General features: G+C 38.5%; 1 protein-coding gene across 12 annotated transcripts in view; it reads right to left on the bottom strand.

Moving 5' to 3' along the window:
- neo1a (neogenin 1a) overlaps nucleotides 1-17,422 on the bottom strand; it is a 180,151-nt gene that overhangs the window by 114,732 nt on the left and 47,997 nt on the right. For all 12 annotated transcript variants that reach the window (XM_079598740.1, XM_079598743.1, XM_079598735.1 and 9 more), the window contains exon 2: nucleotides 1,910-2,227. In XM_079598740.1, the coding sequence (XP_079454866.1) occupies nucleotides 1,910-2,227 (318 nt within the window). The remainder of the gene's footprint in view (nucleotides 1-1,909; nucleotides 2,228-17,422) is intronic.

Below are 17,422 nucleotides of genomic sequence, written 5' to 3'. Positions count from 1 at the left end.
TTGTCTGAGAGCCTGTTGCTTTGACGTCTCACAGGTTGTGGCGGCAGCAACGCTGTTCCCAGTGCAATGGCATTGTAATAGCCCACAGCAAACATGCAACAATTAACCTTTTTTTTTATTACACGCCTTGTCAACCACAGCAAACGGTTCACTGTTTCAAAGAGAATAAAATGAGGGAGTGCAAGTGAAGAAAGATGACTTTCATTTGGCTTACCTGAAAACAGAACAAAACACAGCAGACATTGTTTGTGCTAGTAATACAAATTAATCTGCTCTTTTTAGGGGTTTTCAAACATTTTAGGGCACCAAAATGCAAAATTTAATTCCAAAAATGCATGGTCAGTTATATACATCCAGTGTTAGTGCATTTCTGTAGAAACATTGTATGCTTGTTTTTTACAAGCGTGCACTATGCAAGCATACAGCAGTTACTCCATAGACATCCATTGCCAGTGCATACACGTATACTGTCCATTTGTAGAAGATGATGGTACTGCTGTATGTGATTTATTGATGATCTTCCTCTCTTTGACTCCTACACAGCAAGGGTCGAGGGCCAGACAGTGTAGCAAACCAGCACACACATACTGTATACACAAATTTAATGGCTCAAGAGTTTTCTCTTTCAAGCTCAAGAGACTTAATGGCATTTTCTGTTATTTGTTATTTAAATATCAACTTTGTCACAGATATTTCTCTTAAAATTCCTTAAGGTAGAAAAAACAGAAACTCATCCTCATCTAGAATTACAATTGTACAAAATTACCACTGTCACCTTTTTCACCTTTGTTGCCATTGGCTTTTGGCTTGCTTAGTTGGGGACATAACCAAAATTAACCAATCACTAATGAATTTGAACTTTTTTAATATATTAAGTTCATTTTCAACCAAAGCTAAAGTTAAGAAGCTATTCAGCTTAATGTTCCATTGGCCCTCCTACATAAAAGAGAATTAAGTAAAATTAAAATATTACATACAAGTATGTTACTCTACCAATGTATGTACATTACTTTTCAATCGCTTTGCAATGCACGTATCATACAACTATGTAAATACTGAAATATTGTACAGTGAAACACTGCTGAAGACCCTTGGTTTAAAGGAGACACATCATGCAAAATTACCCATTGCTGCATCTTTTGTGATATTAAAGAAGTTGTGATTTTTCATCTCTAAGGAAAAATCCCAAAAACCAGTAGTGGGATCTTAGTTGAAACACCATTTAAGCAGTGCAGACTTTCAGTAAACCACACACTTTGGTCCAATCTGTTGCACAGCTGAGAATACCTCACTAAAAAGCCCAATGAAAATCTCCAGCTTGCACTCTATGCATGTCAGCATTTGAGAAATAATGAGCTTGTTCAATCAAAACAGACTTCCACGTGGGAAAGACTTACGTCAAATAAGCATTTTGTCTCTGACTTTTCAGAGAACTCCTTCAGAGAGATTTCAGTGAGGTTACACAGGCAACTCTGCAAGGGCTTGATGTAACTTAATTGCATTCCTTTTCCCCTCCGACAGCAAATTGAATTTCAGAGTAAGACCCAACTCAAACACCTCATAATCCCTGCAGCTTGCCTCCTGCAAATGAAACAAGGTCACTTTCATTTCAACTCAAAGGCCTCAATACAGCAGCCGCAGTACTGCCATATATACCTGCGCTCAGACATTTACAACATTGATGCTGCATCAGCGGATGCCCTGACTGACTTATTGAACTCCACTGCAGGCAATAACGCTGAAGGATGAAGACAGGACAGACTCTTTTTGCTGTCATACTGTCCTTGCATTTATAACAACATTGGTCTTGAGGCAAAACCAGTTGAGAACCACTGCCTACCATGGGTCAATATATGGATCATATATTTCGAATGCTGTGCAAATAGGTGTATCAAACCACGTATCTTACCTGCTACATTGAGTCTAGCTGTACGGCTAACGATGGTGCCCAGGTTGTCTATAGTGGCCACGCACTGGTAAACCCCTTCATCAGGTTTATTGTGTTTAGAGTGCACCACTGAGCTGATGAGCAGAGAACCGTCGGCCAGGACCTGCCTGCGATCATCTGAGGCCAGGCTGAGGAAAGAGCCGTCTTTCTTCCATTCGATCTTGGCAGGAGACTCGCCGTGGACTGAGCAGTTGAGCTGCGCCGGCGCTCCCCGCACAACCAGCGTATCTGACGGCTCCGTGGAGAACTGGAATGGGCTGAAGTTCCTCAATGCTGATCCTACGGAGAAAGAGGATAAAATCAGCACTGGATTTCTCATCATCACACAATATGATAAACTGAAATTAGCTTGAACTTTGGGTTTAGAGATTAGGAATTTAATAACAGACTGTATCTGCATCATTGCTTAATGAAATTACATTTGCGTGGATGAACACGGGCCGTAGCTTTTTATTTCCAATTTTTTTTAATATATTTTAGAATTTGTTCATCTCGGTTACTTTTACTCTTGCATTCGAGATCCAAACACATTCATTCAAATGTCAAAACTTTATTACTAGTGTCCAGAAAAGACCAAACGTTGCGGTAAAGTGGGGATTACAATGAGCGAATGCATTATAAATCATTTTAATTATAAACGTAAGTTAACAACAGAGCCCTTGGACATCAAGAGACATTTGAATATCCCATGTTGCTCATTTAAAAGCAAATGGGGGTTGGAACTAAGCACAAACTAAGCACAATTTATTCGCATTTGTCCTCATAAATTATTCAAATCTTGGCCTCGAGAGTCATCAGGACTTTGTGTGGATAAATAACTTGAATCATCTTGGATGGGAAATGAATAATGAGCTTTTTAAGGCTTTTTTTTAACTCTGCACAAAGTGATGGGTTGAATGCTGCTAAATATAGCTAAAAAGCAGTCAAGACTGGTTTATGGCTAGTCTACAAAGAGCTGGCATGACTTGGGCCGGCACACCAAAAGTCATCATTCTGCCATTTTAACTCAAGGGTTAATGTCTGGGATCACTGCTAATGAGGTCGCCCTTACATCAACTCTTAGGTTTTGAAGCTGACGTTATGTTGGAATCACATACTGCCAGAGTATGCAATGCATTTGATTAAGAATTTACTTTACATTCTACAACTTGCTTGGAAATGTGAGGAGACATCAATTTCAGGGCGCTTTAAGGGAGGTGATGCAATTTCCAAGAATGCTGCAAAATGATTTATTTCACTGGGGAAAGTAACACTCCAGGACTACAACCAAAAGTTGAGTAATTACAATTCACTTTGAGATATATATCCATTGCCAAATGAAAACTTTAGAGAGGTGGGTCCAGTTGTGTCATCCAAATCAACTTTGTTGCTTTCGAGCTTGATTTGAAACCAACTCGGCTACTTGAAAATAACAGGCAGGTGTGTTGGAGCAGGGTCAAAACTGAAGTCTGCAGGAGAATAGTCCTCCAGGAGCAGGGTTGGCTACCCTGATGTAGTGCATAATGTGTAGGCACTCAATGCATTCCCAAATGTTGCACGGTACAATTCTTAAATGAATAGTTGACTTAAAAATGAAAATTCTGTCAACATTTACTCACCCTCAAGTTGTTTCAAACCTGTATGAATTTCTTTCTTCAAGTTGTTTCAAACCTGTATGAATTTCTTTCTTCTGCTGAACACAAAGGAAGATACTTTTAAGAATGGTAACAGTCAGTTGAAGGACCCCATTGACTTCCATAGAAGAAAAGAAAATACTATGATAGTCAATGGGGTAAATCAACTGTTTGGTTACCGACATTCTTCAAATTATCTTCTTTGTGTTTAGCAGATGAAAGAAATTCATACAGGTTTGAAACAATTGAGGGTGAGTAAATGATGACAGAATTTTCATTTTGAAGTCAACCAATCATTTAACGCAATATGTTGCAGTCTCAGCATTGCCACAAGGGGGCCATTAGCATAAACTGCCTTCCGTATGGTAAGGCCGAATTCCCGTTGTAAGTGAGCATCCCCATGTCCTACTCCCTCCGAGCCCTTAAAGTGGATGCCTTGGAAGGACCTTGGAAGGCTAAAAACCTTGAGGGAGGGCACTTCGGGCAGGGGTTAAGTTGCTCACTTTTGTGCGACGTCTCCTTCCCGCAGTGAAATGCTGTTCATGGACAAGATGAATACAGCTGAACTGTTGAAGTTTTTAGCTACCTACTTGAGTAATAACATATCTTGTTTAATGGCAAAGACATTTGGAAGTAACTATAGCCCTCTTTAGTGCTGGGGTTTCTATGGCCCATTCACACAGCGAAGGCACATTTCCTATTGCACACGGTTTTACAGTCTCCTGTAATGGAGTCTGGGGTTGTTGGTCAGTTTCAGGGTCTATGGGTATAGTAATAGTGGTCAACCCTCTGTCGACTTAGAAAGGCCTCCTGGAACGAAGCACTTATGTCTATGTCTGACTCGCATTTGGACTTCTATAGAGAGCTTTACAACAGCTGCTTTCGTTGGCTGGACTGTTCTCCTGCTATATAAGATAATTGCACTCTGGCAAATGTTAAGCTTTCCTCAAATAGTTTCCTTAAGACTGATGCGAGGCAACGGTGGTTCCAGCATAAACACATCTGGATTAGATTAATTCCTGAAAGATAGATGAACTTTCCGGTCACAAACACTTCGTAGTCCAGAGGTAACTGTTATATAGCTTTCAACAAAGAATTCACAGTGTTTATAACAGACACCAATAAACTGTGGTGTTCAGTGGTGTCTAAATGTCTGAGACAGTTTCACTAGGTGTAGTGCTTCAGTTTATATTATTATCATAAAACTTGAGTGAGAGGTTTAATTTAAATATTTACATGAATTTTAGGCACAATATGTCCTACTGCTAATGACATCAGCACTTACAGTGATATGAACTGTAGAAGGTTTCTAGTGTATAACGAGGGAAAAAACAAAGTGCCATACTATTACCATTCAATAACGGTGTAACAATATATCATGTCGCAATACAAAAATGCAACAATATGTATTGTGGATAGTGACAATATATATGTGACCCTGGATCACAAAACCAGTCTCGAGTCGCACGGGTATATCTGGCAATAGCCAACTATACATTATATGGGTCAAAATTATAGATTTTTCTTTTATGGCAAAAATCATTAGGTTATTAAGTAAAGATCATGTTCCATGAAGATATTTTGTAAATTTCCAACCATAAATATATAAAACATGTATTTTTGTGAGTGAATGCAGCACAATCGTGAACATAAATGCACAACTTTAAGGGAGATTTTCTCAATGTTTCAATTTTTTTTGCACCCTCAGATTCCAGATTTTCAATAGTTGTATCTTGGCCAAATATTGTCATATCCTAAAAAACCACACATCAATGGAAAGCATATTTATTCAGCTTTCAGATTATGTATACATCTTAATTTAAAAAAAATTGACCCATAAGGGTCACATATTGTGTATAGTTTAAAAATAAACATTACTGTACTTTTTTACAGTTTTAGTGTCAGTACTACATTAAACTACTATATATAATGTTGTATATAAGATATTTGTGGGTCCTGATAATGCTAAATGTCTTGTGTTACCAGTAAAAAGTGGCCTACATTATTTTAAATATATCTAGTCAGTGAAAGAGCACAAGCATATTTGTGTAAAATAAATCTGTATTTTCAGCTTCAGAATCATGAATATTGTTATTCTGGTGTCTCTATTGTCCTGTGGATTGGGTTTCCAGCACCAAGTCCAAGCCTATTCATTTACACCAACAATGTAATATCAAATTTAGCATTTTAATCAACAGTACATTTTTTGTTAATCTTTTATCATATGTCTTGGAGTATCGCAATAATATATTGTGAGTTCAGTATCGTGATATGTATCGAATCGTGACATGAGGGTATCGCTACACCCCAACCATCCAATACTATCACTATACCATGTTACCGCCATAGTACTTTCTAATAAGAGACAGTACAACACATAAGTGACTGCACAGTAATAAAGGGAGATCTCACAGATGGAGAGGCCTGGTGAGAAGGGAATACCACCCTGCAGCAGAGCATCAGAAGATCAGCACACTTAATCATTAGCATGTTAGCGGCTGTTTGGATCGTGCAACGCCGTTCCTCCAGCTTCCACTTCACCATCATCAGCTGCAACTGATGACCATCTGCTGTGGCTCAGACCTCGCATCCCAGAGTCCCACAGTAACGCTGAGACTGACACCACTCTCGTGTTCGTCTCCTTTTCAACTATTCTCATCAGTTCATTAAGCTGTTAAAGCTACACATCTATGAGCCATTATCAGGGACAAAACACACTACTTCAACATACAAACAAACCACAGAAAATGATTTATGCTGCTACCTCAGGCTATATAAATATAAGAATTCTCAGTGGATAAACTGAATGAATCAGTTTGCATGGTATGTTGGTCTGGATTCTTAATGTCAGAAATGTTCGTATGCATTTTTTCGTATTCGTCATCCTAAAAATACGTCACACACAGAAACCTTGCACACTGAGTCCGAAGCGTATTATTTAATCCGGAATCCGGGAAATATTGGGTCCATCTAACCCTGAGATTGCGTGGAGAGGAATAAGGAGAGTTCCACCTTATCAAGGACAAGGAGCTGCGGGATTATCCTGAGCTATTCAAAGGTTACTTCAGGATGTCAGTGGCTCAGTTCAGTGCTTGGTTAGCGATACTGGAGCCACATATTTAAAAAAAAAGACCAGACCACCAATTTTCCGTGAACAAAATGGTTGCTACAGATGCGAAAAATTGAAACTGATGCCATTTTTTTTTTTATGACGGACAAAAGTTTCGGAGGCAGTGTGTAAACGTGATTGTCACAACATGAGGTCGTATTTATTTTTTAATGTGTGAAAATATCAGACTCCGTGTGCAAGGACCTTTAAATGGGATTTGGATGAATTTATGGTTGAATTTTAGTACAGTAAATTAAATTGCCTAAGCTACTCAGCGTTAAACATGGTCTATGGATGCACAATATATCTTAGATCACATTTGTATCGCTCAAAGTATTATTATAATTTTTTTAATTAGGCCAATTCTAATTTTTCTTCCCTTCAATGGTACTAATCAGTTATGATTTTCTTTTGTCTACATAATAATGTTTTAATTTCACAAAAGCACAGGATTTCACTCAGTGTAAATGGTAAAAAAATACGGTATAATACTGGATATCAGCCATGAATTAAATATCTAAATATCTGTATCACCCAAAAATGTCTATATTGGTGCATCTCTAAGTATATTTGATTGGATTGAATATTACAAGGAATTTCCACAAACATGCAAATATCAGTCGCACTTCTAATGAGTCATTAATTTTTCAAATATTTATGCTCAAGATTTAACCAAATTATTATAACTTAATGGCCTCAAAACACAGAGGAAATAGTGCAGTATAGACCAATTACACACAATCTTTAGAGTCACTTGAAATTCATATTAGATATTTTCTTTCGGCTGTGAATCATTTTAAATACTAAGCAGGTCAGAAGAATATTGGATTTCCACAGGAATGTTGTCACATAAATTATGAATAATGAAAAAAAGAGAAAGAACAACCTTGACCATCCCTGCTGGAATATTTCTAAAATGGTTACCCACTAACCACCTCAACCATTTTGAACTTGTCAAGCCCAGTATATGGCACAATTAATCTCCTTATGCTAACAGGAAATATGTTAAATGGATGAATTTCTATCCAAACACAAAGTTTGGAAATGCCAATTAATGCACATGTACTAAAGAATACCATTTTCCTGCTGTGGTACTTGTCGAAAACACATGGTTGTATCATCACATGTTTTTGTTAGTGACTAAATAGAGTGATCTTTGAAAGCATATTACAGACAGAAGTCTAATCTATTCTCCTTTTCACTGTGCAGACATTGACTTCAAAATGTGTTCTGCAGTCCAGGGCAGGGAACCAAGAGAAAATGAGGTTGTCTGTTTGATAAGTATGAGCCGTTACCCCCGTCCCTAGTCCTGTGAAATCCATTTTATTCCACATCCAAAGAGCACTTTAAATCTACAGCTCCCGTCAGTAGAAATTTCTGAAGCCAGGCAGATATATGAAAAAAAAAATCTGCCTCCTTCAAAACCTTTCGCCTCTATAAAGTGTCTGTCAGACTGTTGAGGACGAACGAGTAAGATAGACATAGAAAGCTCTTCATAATCACCAAGTATTACTGGGACTATAATGTTTTAGAGATCTCAAGAGAGGTCAGGAAAGCTAACATGTATTTTAAGCTGAGAATTAAAGGGTTAATTCACCATTTTTTTTTAATTCTGTCAATAACTACTCGCCCTCATGTCGTTGCAAACCCGTAAGACTTTCGTTCATCTTCATATTTTTTATGATGAAATCTGAGAGCTTTCTGTCTGTCTATTGACAGCTACACAACTACCACTTTGTTGCTTCAAAACATTCATAAAGAGATCGTAAAACTATTCGATATGTATTGAGCGGTTTAGTCCAATGATTCTGAAGTCGAACTCAATTAATTTAGGCTATATGATGAACAGATTTAATATAGGCTTTTATTCACATATAAACATTCATCAACTCATTCATCAGTTGTGGTAAACGGAAGCTCAAGCATGTTCACCTGATGCATGAGAACCAATGAGGTTCATTCATGTGTTACGCAACATGTTTGTGCTTGAAGTTTGTTCTCGTGCGTAAAGCAGGTTCAGTTGAGCTGCTGGTTATGTTTAGCCTCCTACGTACATCCGCTCAATTTAAATTTTCCTTCAGTACGTTGTCTGGGTTTATGGTGTATTCTTGGGGTTTCTCCGGTCATTTTTTTTACCGGTCCAATCAGTGAACAGAGGGAGTGGCTAAGAACGATGACGTTGAGGTCGTGCGCTAGTTTGAGTTGAAGTTTCGTCACGACCAAACGTTAGCGATTGGTTACGGCAGATCCAGAGTGGCTCCGGGCAGATCCAATAGTTTTAAACTTCAACAGAGTACCAGCCTTCAAGGAAGTTAACGCTCGTCAATGGAGAGAGGCCAGACTCTCTGTACAAATGAAATGTAAGAGAGTCTGGTTGGACCATGCTAGGTTATGTTCGCTGATCAATGTTTATATAGTATATATTAAAAGCCTAAATTCAATCTTTTCATCATATAAAGCAATCGAGTCTCTTCAGAAATTTTGGACTCAATTCATAGCATTAGTTTTACGATCTCTTTATGAACTTTTTGAAGCATCAAAGTGGTAGTTGCATAGACTGTCAATGGAGGTACAGAAATCTTGCAGATTTCATCAAAAATATGAAAATATTTGTGTTCCAAAGATGAACGAAAGTCTTGCGAGTTTGGAAAATCATGAGGGTGAGGCATTAATGACTGAATATTCATTTTTGGGTAAAATAACCCTTTAAAGACAACTTCTTAATATTCTCATGTTACATTATGAATGTGCTCTAAGACACTGCTAATGTGTGAGTGAAATATCCACATAGAGAAGTTCTTCCAAAACAACGACCCCCTGTACCTGGTTTCTTCACAACAGGAAGCCATATGGTCTCCATCGGCTCTCACACAAAGACTGAGCTGTGCCAATCAGGTCCTGTACACAGCCCCCATTTTCCACAGAAACAGCAGAGCGACCAAAGACCACTTTGCCTCCAGATCGCCTCTTAATGAGGCTCGGGTCATTTCCAGAAAGCATTATTGGGAAGTCCACAAAAACATATAATCAAAACAAAACCCCGGAATAAAAGAGCTCACATTAAATGAACACAAAGCAGCCTTTGAGACTCAACTAAAACAGGTAATTGTATTACACCACAGCGAAAGAAGAGTAATAAGTTAAAATATCAGTTTTCGCTATTAATCAACGGGATCACATCTGGAAATTACATTCGAGAACGCCTTCCAACAGAATTTCTGTTTCTAGTTGATCCACAATGGGGAAAATGCCCCGTGGCTTTGCATTATTGAGTAGAAGGGGCTTCTGAGCCGTTTGACCTTCAGCTAAATAAATATACTTGAGCAAAAAGCCTTGGCGCTTTGAAAAACAGCCAGTCCCATGCAGGTACAGATATTTTTTCCAACATATCAAGCAGCTTCCTCGACTCTCCTAGACTCTATATCTCAGTTCTTTGTCATTCCCGTTCAGGCTCATTAGTCCGACTGGAATGCCTTTCCTTTCATGTCTGTCCACCTCTAGTTTGTCTGCGTCTCCCCAGGCTTGCCTTTATCTTCCAGCATCACTTCTTCCCCATCTGTCACTGCAGAACACAGTGAGGAATCATCAGAGATCCGCTTACAAGAGACGAGGCTCTGAGAGTCAGAGAACTGACTCAAGGATGAGTAACTTTGGTTTTTGGACTTCCCTGTGGAGATCTCACATATTAAAACCAGTGTAATAAACTCTTCTCTCCATGTGTGCTTTATGATCATGTGCTGAAAGCTGAATCTGGGCCTCATTCTCATATAAAACACATATTACTCATATTCAGGAAGATTTAGCACTGTTCCTTAAGGGCACCTTGGAATGAAATGCTGAAAAATTTACAATCTCAAGATATTCTTTGTCCTTTAGTGGCAACTTAGGTGAATTTCAGGAAACCAGTTTATCACATGCCTAGATCACATTTCACCCCCAAAAATATTTAAAATATATTTTCAAAGACTTTCACAGTTATGATACATTTTACAAAAAAAAAATTTTTTTATTAAAAACATTTTTTGTTTTATATAGATCAAATACCTTTTTAAAGATTGTCCTGTATTATTTAAAAATATATTTTAAAAATAAAACATTTATATATCATGGTCACATTTCTTGTACTGCTTTTGATTCATGCTGATTTAAACAAACAAACAAAAAATGTTCCAATAATTTATATATGTATTGCTATAAATAATATAAACTGAATTATAAACTAGAATTACGTGTGGATGAATTACCGTAATAAGAAATTGGAAGAAAATTGGTGTAATTGTCCCAAACTAGATTTAATTTTCTCAATGATAACTAAAATATAATTTCTATTGATTATTGACTAAAAATGTCATCTTTAGATATTCTTTGTATTACAGTAAATAGTAAATGTGAGTAAATTGCACCCAGTTTCTTGTTGGATATTGACGGAAGTTGGCTAGTATCAAGTATACTTTAGGGTTTATTGACCCATTTAAATGAGTCATGTTTTATTGTTTGGCCATTTAAAAGCTGACCTCTTCTCAAATCTCAGAAAGGATAGACTGCAGTGATAATAGTGGGGTGGGAAGATGAGCCCTTTTTAAAGGTCACCGTCACCACAGAATAAAGGAGTGCACAGTGAATGCTGCTTTCTCTATTGTCTTCAGCACTCACTCACTTCCGGTTCTGCGTTTCACAGATGCCCACTTCATCTATAGGAACAAAGGCTTCTCTCCCACTCAGGACCCCTCACCCCACAGTCTGGATGTTCAGATAGTGGCTTTGCCCTCTCAACAAGGGTCCAAGGTGTAACGGCTGTACAAAATGATTGGTAGGCCTCCAATGCCGGCTTTATTAGTTTGGCACACGCTCAGCTGGCAGAACACAGGCGAAAGGATACAATTTTCGCAACTCGAAACACCTCAAGCTATCCTTCTTCCTCCTGCCAGGGCGCATTTCCAAGGATTAAAAAATCCTGAGCTCAAGCTTAAGCCAATTCTGTCCCTCCGCTACCGTATTTAGCAGAATTACCAGATATTTAGCCTAATTAATTTTGACTCTGATAGACCCGTGAAACAAAAGACAACACCTTTCTTTTGCTGCTGTGTACCATTACACTTCTATTCAAAACGATTCCTTTATAAATTATATATAAATATAAGGGATAGTTCACCCCAAATTAAAATTTTGCCATCATTGATTTACGCAACGTCGCCATATTTGTATATAATGTTCCACAGAAGAAGGAAAGTCACGACACGACACTAAATGAGCACAGAATTTTTCTTTTTCGTGAAATATTCCTATAATGTGAAATCATGGTTCAACCAAAAATGTGAATTCTGTCATTATTTACACACGTTCAAGTCAATCCCTTGTGATGTTCCTTCTGTGAAACACAAAAGAAGTTTTTAATCCATGCTAAAGTCTTAGAATACAGCACACAGACAACTTTCTGAGGCTTAAAGGTGCTTTTTCTCTCCTATTTAGCACTTGGCAGTACAACTCATAGTCCACTTTCATTGCACGGAAATGAGCATCTTGGACATTCTGCAAAATACCTCCTTTTGTGTTCAGGGGAAGAAAGAAAGTCGGGTTTCGAATGAGTAAATTACATAATTTGAATGTTTTTGCTAGACTATTTCTTTGCATTTTTAATTTTCGGTTTAGCAAACCACAGAGTTAATGATGGATTTGCATATAAGTGATATTTAAGCTTTTTTCCATTTGGAAATTTTTGTATTAAAAGCTTCTACGAAACGTGAAAAGCACACGTTATATAGAACTGGAAAGTGTATAATGCAATCTATATTAGATATGACATCCAAAATAAAACCGATAGCATTATTCCAGAACATAGCTAGTCACGTTGCTATTGTAACCTTATTTGAACATTACAAACTTAGACTTAGCAACCCTCTACATAGACGACAACTATAGAGCTCTTCATGTGAAATGCACAAGAGACTCAATTTAGGCCCCGTCCCAAATCGCAACCTCAGCTCATGTGGTTCCCCTCCGTTTGCCACATGGGCAACTGGGTAATAGTCCACTGTGGAGTTTGCACTGGCGAAGCATTAATCATGAAATGACAATCGGGATACTACAGTCCTGTGGATTAGGGATGCTCCTCACAAAAAAATTTTTGCAATGCTCAGATCAGATGAGGTAAAATTATACAGCCTTCTGTCTGTGCCGTCTTGACTTCTTTGCTCGTTGTCATCACTTTCGCTTTTGTTCTCATGCACTGACTCGTTCGCTAAACTAACCAGCCAACCAGGGGTGCGTTTCCTGTGTTTCGTTTGAACATTCGCAAACAGCATTGCAAAGTTGTGTGTTTACATGATATGTGGACTCATTAAATCCTTATCTTGAGCCAAGTAAGCAAGCTGACATTCAGTACAATCTATATATTTTATTTAGAATACACACAAATGTAATTTCCATCTTTTAGTTTGTCAAGAGATTTAAAGCATGTGTGAATGTTTCCATCTCTCCATCTTTGTCTGACTCCGTTTTAACATTAAAGGCAGAACAGTTTCGTGTGTGTCTGCGTGAGGTAATCGCAGCTGCTAACACACAGCTCTTGAAACCCCGCCCTCTGCAGCGGCTCATTTGAATTTAAAGGGCCAGGCACAAAACCCTCAAAAAGTGACAACTTTAACATGCTATATAAAAATATATTTGTGAGGTATTTTGAGCTAAAACTTCACACACACACTCTGGGGACATCAGAGATTTATTTTTTCTTGTGAAAATAGCATTTTACCACCCCTTTAAATAACATTTGCCTGATGGCTTATGCTACCGCTAACCCGGACAGCGAGGTCACTACTGTGATTTGGGGAAAGCCCGTTGCCCGGTTGTTTGGCTCGAGGTCATCGTGCAAAGGACCCTAGGTTGAAATTACTCCAAACCAGTGAGTTACGTCGTTGGATGAGAACCGAGTGATCTCACTCACCGATGGCCAAGACACTGATCCAACATATGAATCGGCCGAAGTGTCACAGATGGGGCCAGACCGACAGACGCTCACACTGGCTAACAGTGGACTTGGTGTGTCACGGCCCCAACGGATCTGAAAATAACTGACACGTGCAGATGGAAACCCCACAAAGGTGCATCTAAAGCAGTGCAGCTCAACCGGGGGGAGGGCAGGGAAGTCCAAGTGCCGCAGAAAAGCCTTCCAGCAGCAAATGAATGAAAATAAGACGATACGAATCTGATATTGGGAGTCGGCGAGCTGTCTCTAGCAGATAGCAAATCCCCGGAGCACACAGGTAATTTCCCGGCTCCAGGAATGCTTCGCTGCACGCCGAACCTCTCACCTCAGATGGACATAGTAATTAACCACACTGATTGAAACTCGATCTCCCTCCATCATCAAAGCAGCGCAGACACAAGGACACGGTCAAAGAGGACTGAAAAAAGTCTTCTCCTTTTATTCTCAGCAAATGATACGAAGCAGACAGTGACTAGAGACACAACTATGCAACATAGTAAAAAATATACTGATGCATCTAATATGAATTCTCACTTTTTGGGATGTCAAGCGAATGTGTTAAATACTGAGGCTTGTGTGCAATACGCTTGAATGCATTAACTACATTAAGAGTGAACCAGATGAATTTACAGCAATATGACACACCATGGATAGACAAATTCTATCAATAAATAATGGCACCTCCTGCGGCAGGACCACCAGACACTGAGAGGGGGGTGTAGGAGTGCAGTGACCTAATGATGGGCTGTCTACTCCATCCTCGCTGTAGGGATCACCCCGAAAGTATACTTCCCCGGTCTCTGCAAGACGGGATTCTCATCATCAGAATAGTCCGGCGCACTGTCTGCTCAAAAAAATGCTTTTCTTACTCTGTATTTTTGTCTTTTCAGTCCAAATAACACATAATATCTTATGGCATTTTACTGATAGTAAATGCATCTTGATTTAAGAATTGTGTCTTGTTTTCTGGGGGGGGGGGGGGGGGGGGGGGGGTTTGTGAGGGGGGGGGGTCTGAAGTGAGTTTTTTCTTAAAACAAGCAAAATTATCGGCCAATTGGGTAAGAAAAATAATCTTAATTCAAATGGAAACAAGATTATTTTTCTTACCCCATTGGCAGATAATTTTGCTTGTTTTAAGCAAAAACTCACTTTAATTTTAATTTTCTTCCCCAAAAACCAAGACATAATACATTACGGCATTTTACTCATCTAGTAAATGTATCTTGATTTAAGAATTTTTAGAGATTTGGACTGGAAACCAGAAAAAAAATAAGAAAATATTTTTTATGCAGTGTATAAACAGTCAAAAAGGCAGTGCACATCCGCGTCCATCCTTATTCTCCGTCAACATAGTGCACTTTCAATGGCTTGCATGCTACATTTTCCCATTATAAGAAATGCGCCGCAAATCTTGCTAAGCAAATCAAAAACTTTTTTTTATATATTTCCAAACTTTTGACGGGTCGTGTATGTCTTGCAGTGGCAGCCTCTCTATTAGCAGAAGCCTTTTGCTCATCCATTGAGAAACTTCATTGTCCTGTTTGTCACTGGAATGATAAACTGGCCATGTCTCGGCAAGCATCTCACAGTGAAAGTGATGCGTTGCACTTTGCTAACCAGAGAGTTTGTGCTGTGCTCTTCATCTCCAGTGGCCCGAGGCAGATGAGCAAATAATACAGGAGGGACAGAAACATTTATCTTTCTGTCCTAATAGTAAAGAAAATGAAGTGGTCGTAATTAGATATACTATGGATTTTTTTAATGCAATACAATACAGCGTTTTTTTCCCCTTTTTCCTCCCTCACATGCACACCAGAAAAATCAATATACTCCAGCAGAGCTTTGCAAAGTCAAGCACCGAGCAGCATCGAGTTTCAAAAACCAGGAAATCAACTCATACTGCGCTCGTCGCTCTCTCTGTTTTAAAGTTATTCTTAAGCAGCAAATCAGCATATTAGAAGGATTACTCCAGAAAATTCAGCTTTGCATCACAGGAATAAATTACATTTGACAATATATTCACATAGAAAACAGTTATTTTAAACTGTATTAATATTCCACAATATTACAGTTTTTCTGTATTTTTGTTTTACTGTATTATTGACTTTCAAAAACATAAAAAAAAAACTTACCCTCAAACCTTAAATGTTGTCATTGTTTGGCCTACTGTATAAAACACTTTCTCTCTCTCACACACACAAACACACACACACACACACACACACGGATATTTTTCTATTTGGCACCATGTACTTCATTACCAGAGCCAGTGAGCAGTAGATCCTCTTAAACCTTTTTAATTAGAGAGCGATTCTAAAACTAACAACTCTAAACTCCCGAGACAAGCTCCTGATCTAATCTCTCATGGTGCAGTCATTGAGGAGAGTCAACGCCAGACCCAGGCTAACTCAATGAAACACATCCACTAAAAAGAAGTCCACTAAAAGACAAAAGTCAATCCATGTTGGGTAAAAAAAAAAAAAAAAAATCAATGACAGTGTTGGTCCGTATTTGTCTTCAACTAAGCAATACGGTATAGGGAATATAGTCACGGCTAAAGGCCTATTCTGGACAAAATGCTTCATTAAAACGATGCAATTCATTAAATGGCATTCTCCCATTAGGAAATAACAGAATGCCTTGGACGCTGTATTGACCAATCAGCATCCAGGATCGGAACTGTGCATTTTAATAGAAAATTCAGTGAGCCGTGTGGAACAAATAAACACTGCACATGTATTCTGGTGTAATCATTTCGTAAACTTTCTTTGAAGGCAGCATTATCCCGGGTTGCAGCAGCTCCTTCTTCCAGGAAAGGAGGAGGCTAAGTGTCCGAAAGTCAAGCACGACTGCGAAGATAAGGTAAACTGAATCCAAGTCGAGCAGCCGTAATTAGTTAGAGCTATTTGAACTGATGCTATCTGCCCCGGTTCCACTGGTTAAGAGCCAGGTTCAGTTCCACTGAGATTCCCAGGAATTTTTATTTCTCCGGGTCCGGCAGTTGACTCTCTTCTGTTCCCCATTACATGCCTTTGTTCGGTATGGATTCATGCCACAGAGCTTTGTTTAACCACTGTGCTACAGGCCTGCTAAAGAAGGATGGGTTACACTTTATTTTAAGGTGTCATTGTTATAGAAAAGCAGAAACACACTGGTTACCCTGTTACACAAAGAGCTGCACAACTTTACGTTTCGGACACAAGAAAGTCAAATAGTATTTGGGTTTTCAAACCACCGTTGTGTGTATATGTGCGTTTTGTACTCACTATTAGAGCTGCACAATTCTGGACAAACTGAGAATCACAATATTTTGTTTCAAACAAAGATCATGATTCTGAACACACAACTAAACAACATATAATTTACTAGAGATTCTGACCAATCGGCAATTCCTGCAGTCTATTTAAAATCGTTAAAAAATTTTTTTTTAAATGAATGATTCAATGACTCACTCACAAAGACTTCACTTGTTTCATTACTAGATGAATCCGCGTTTTTTAAACGAATCTCTTGAACCAATGATTCAATGACAAATACATTTTTTAACTGTCACTTGTCGCCACCTACTGGTGTAATTATACAATTCTTATTTGAAGCGTCAAGTCACTATCAAAAGGTGATTTCCTCTATTTTGATCTTTAACATAGACATCAGTGTTTATATCAGAACTTTTTATATATTTGGTTGACAAGACGAAGTTAGTGAATCGGTTTCATATCTATACATGACAGCGGCTCTCTCTGGATCACAACGCAGATCTGAATGTTCGC

The sequence above is a fragment of the Phoxinus phoxinus genome (genome assembly GCF_949152265.1).
Source record: "Phoxinus phoxinus genome assembly, chromosome: 2".
Taxonomy (NCBI): Eukaryota; Metazoa; Chordata; class Actinopteri; order Cypriniformes; family Leuciscidae; genus Phoxinus; species Phoxinus phoxinus.
This window is presented reverse-complemented; position numbering and strand designations above follow the sequence as displayed.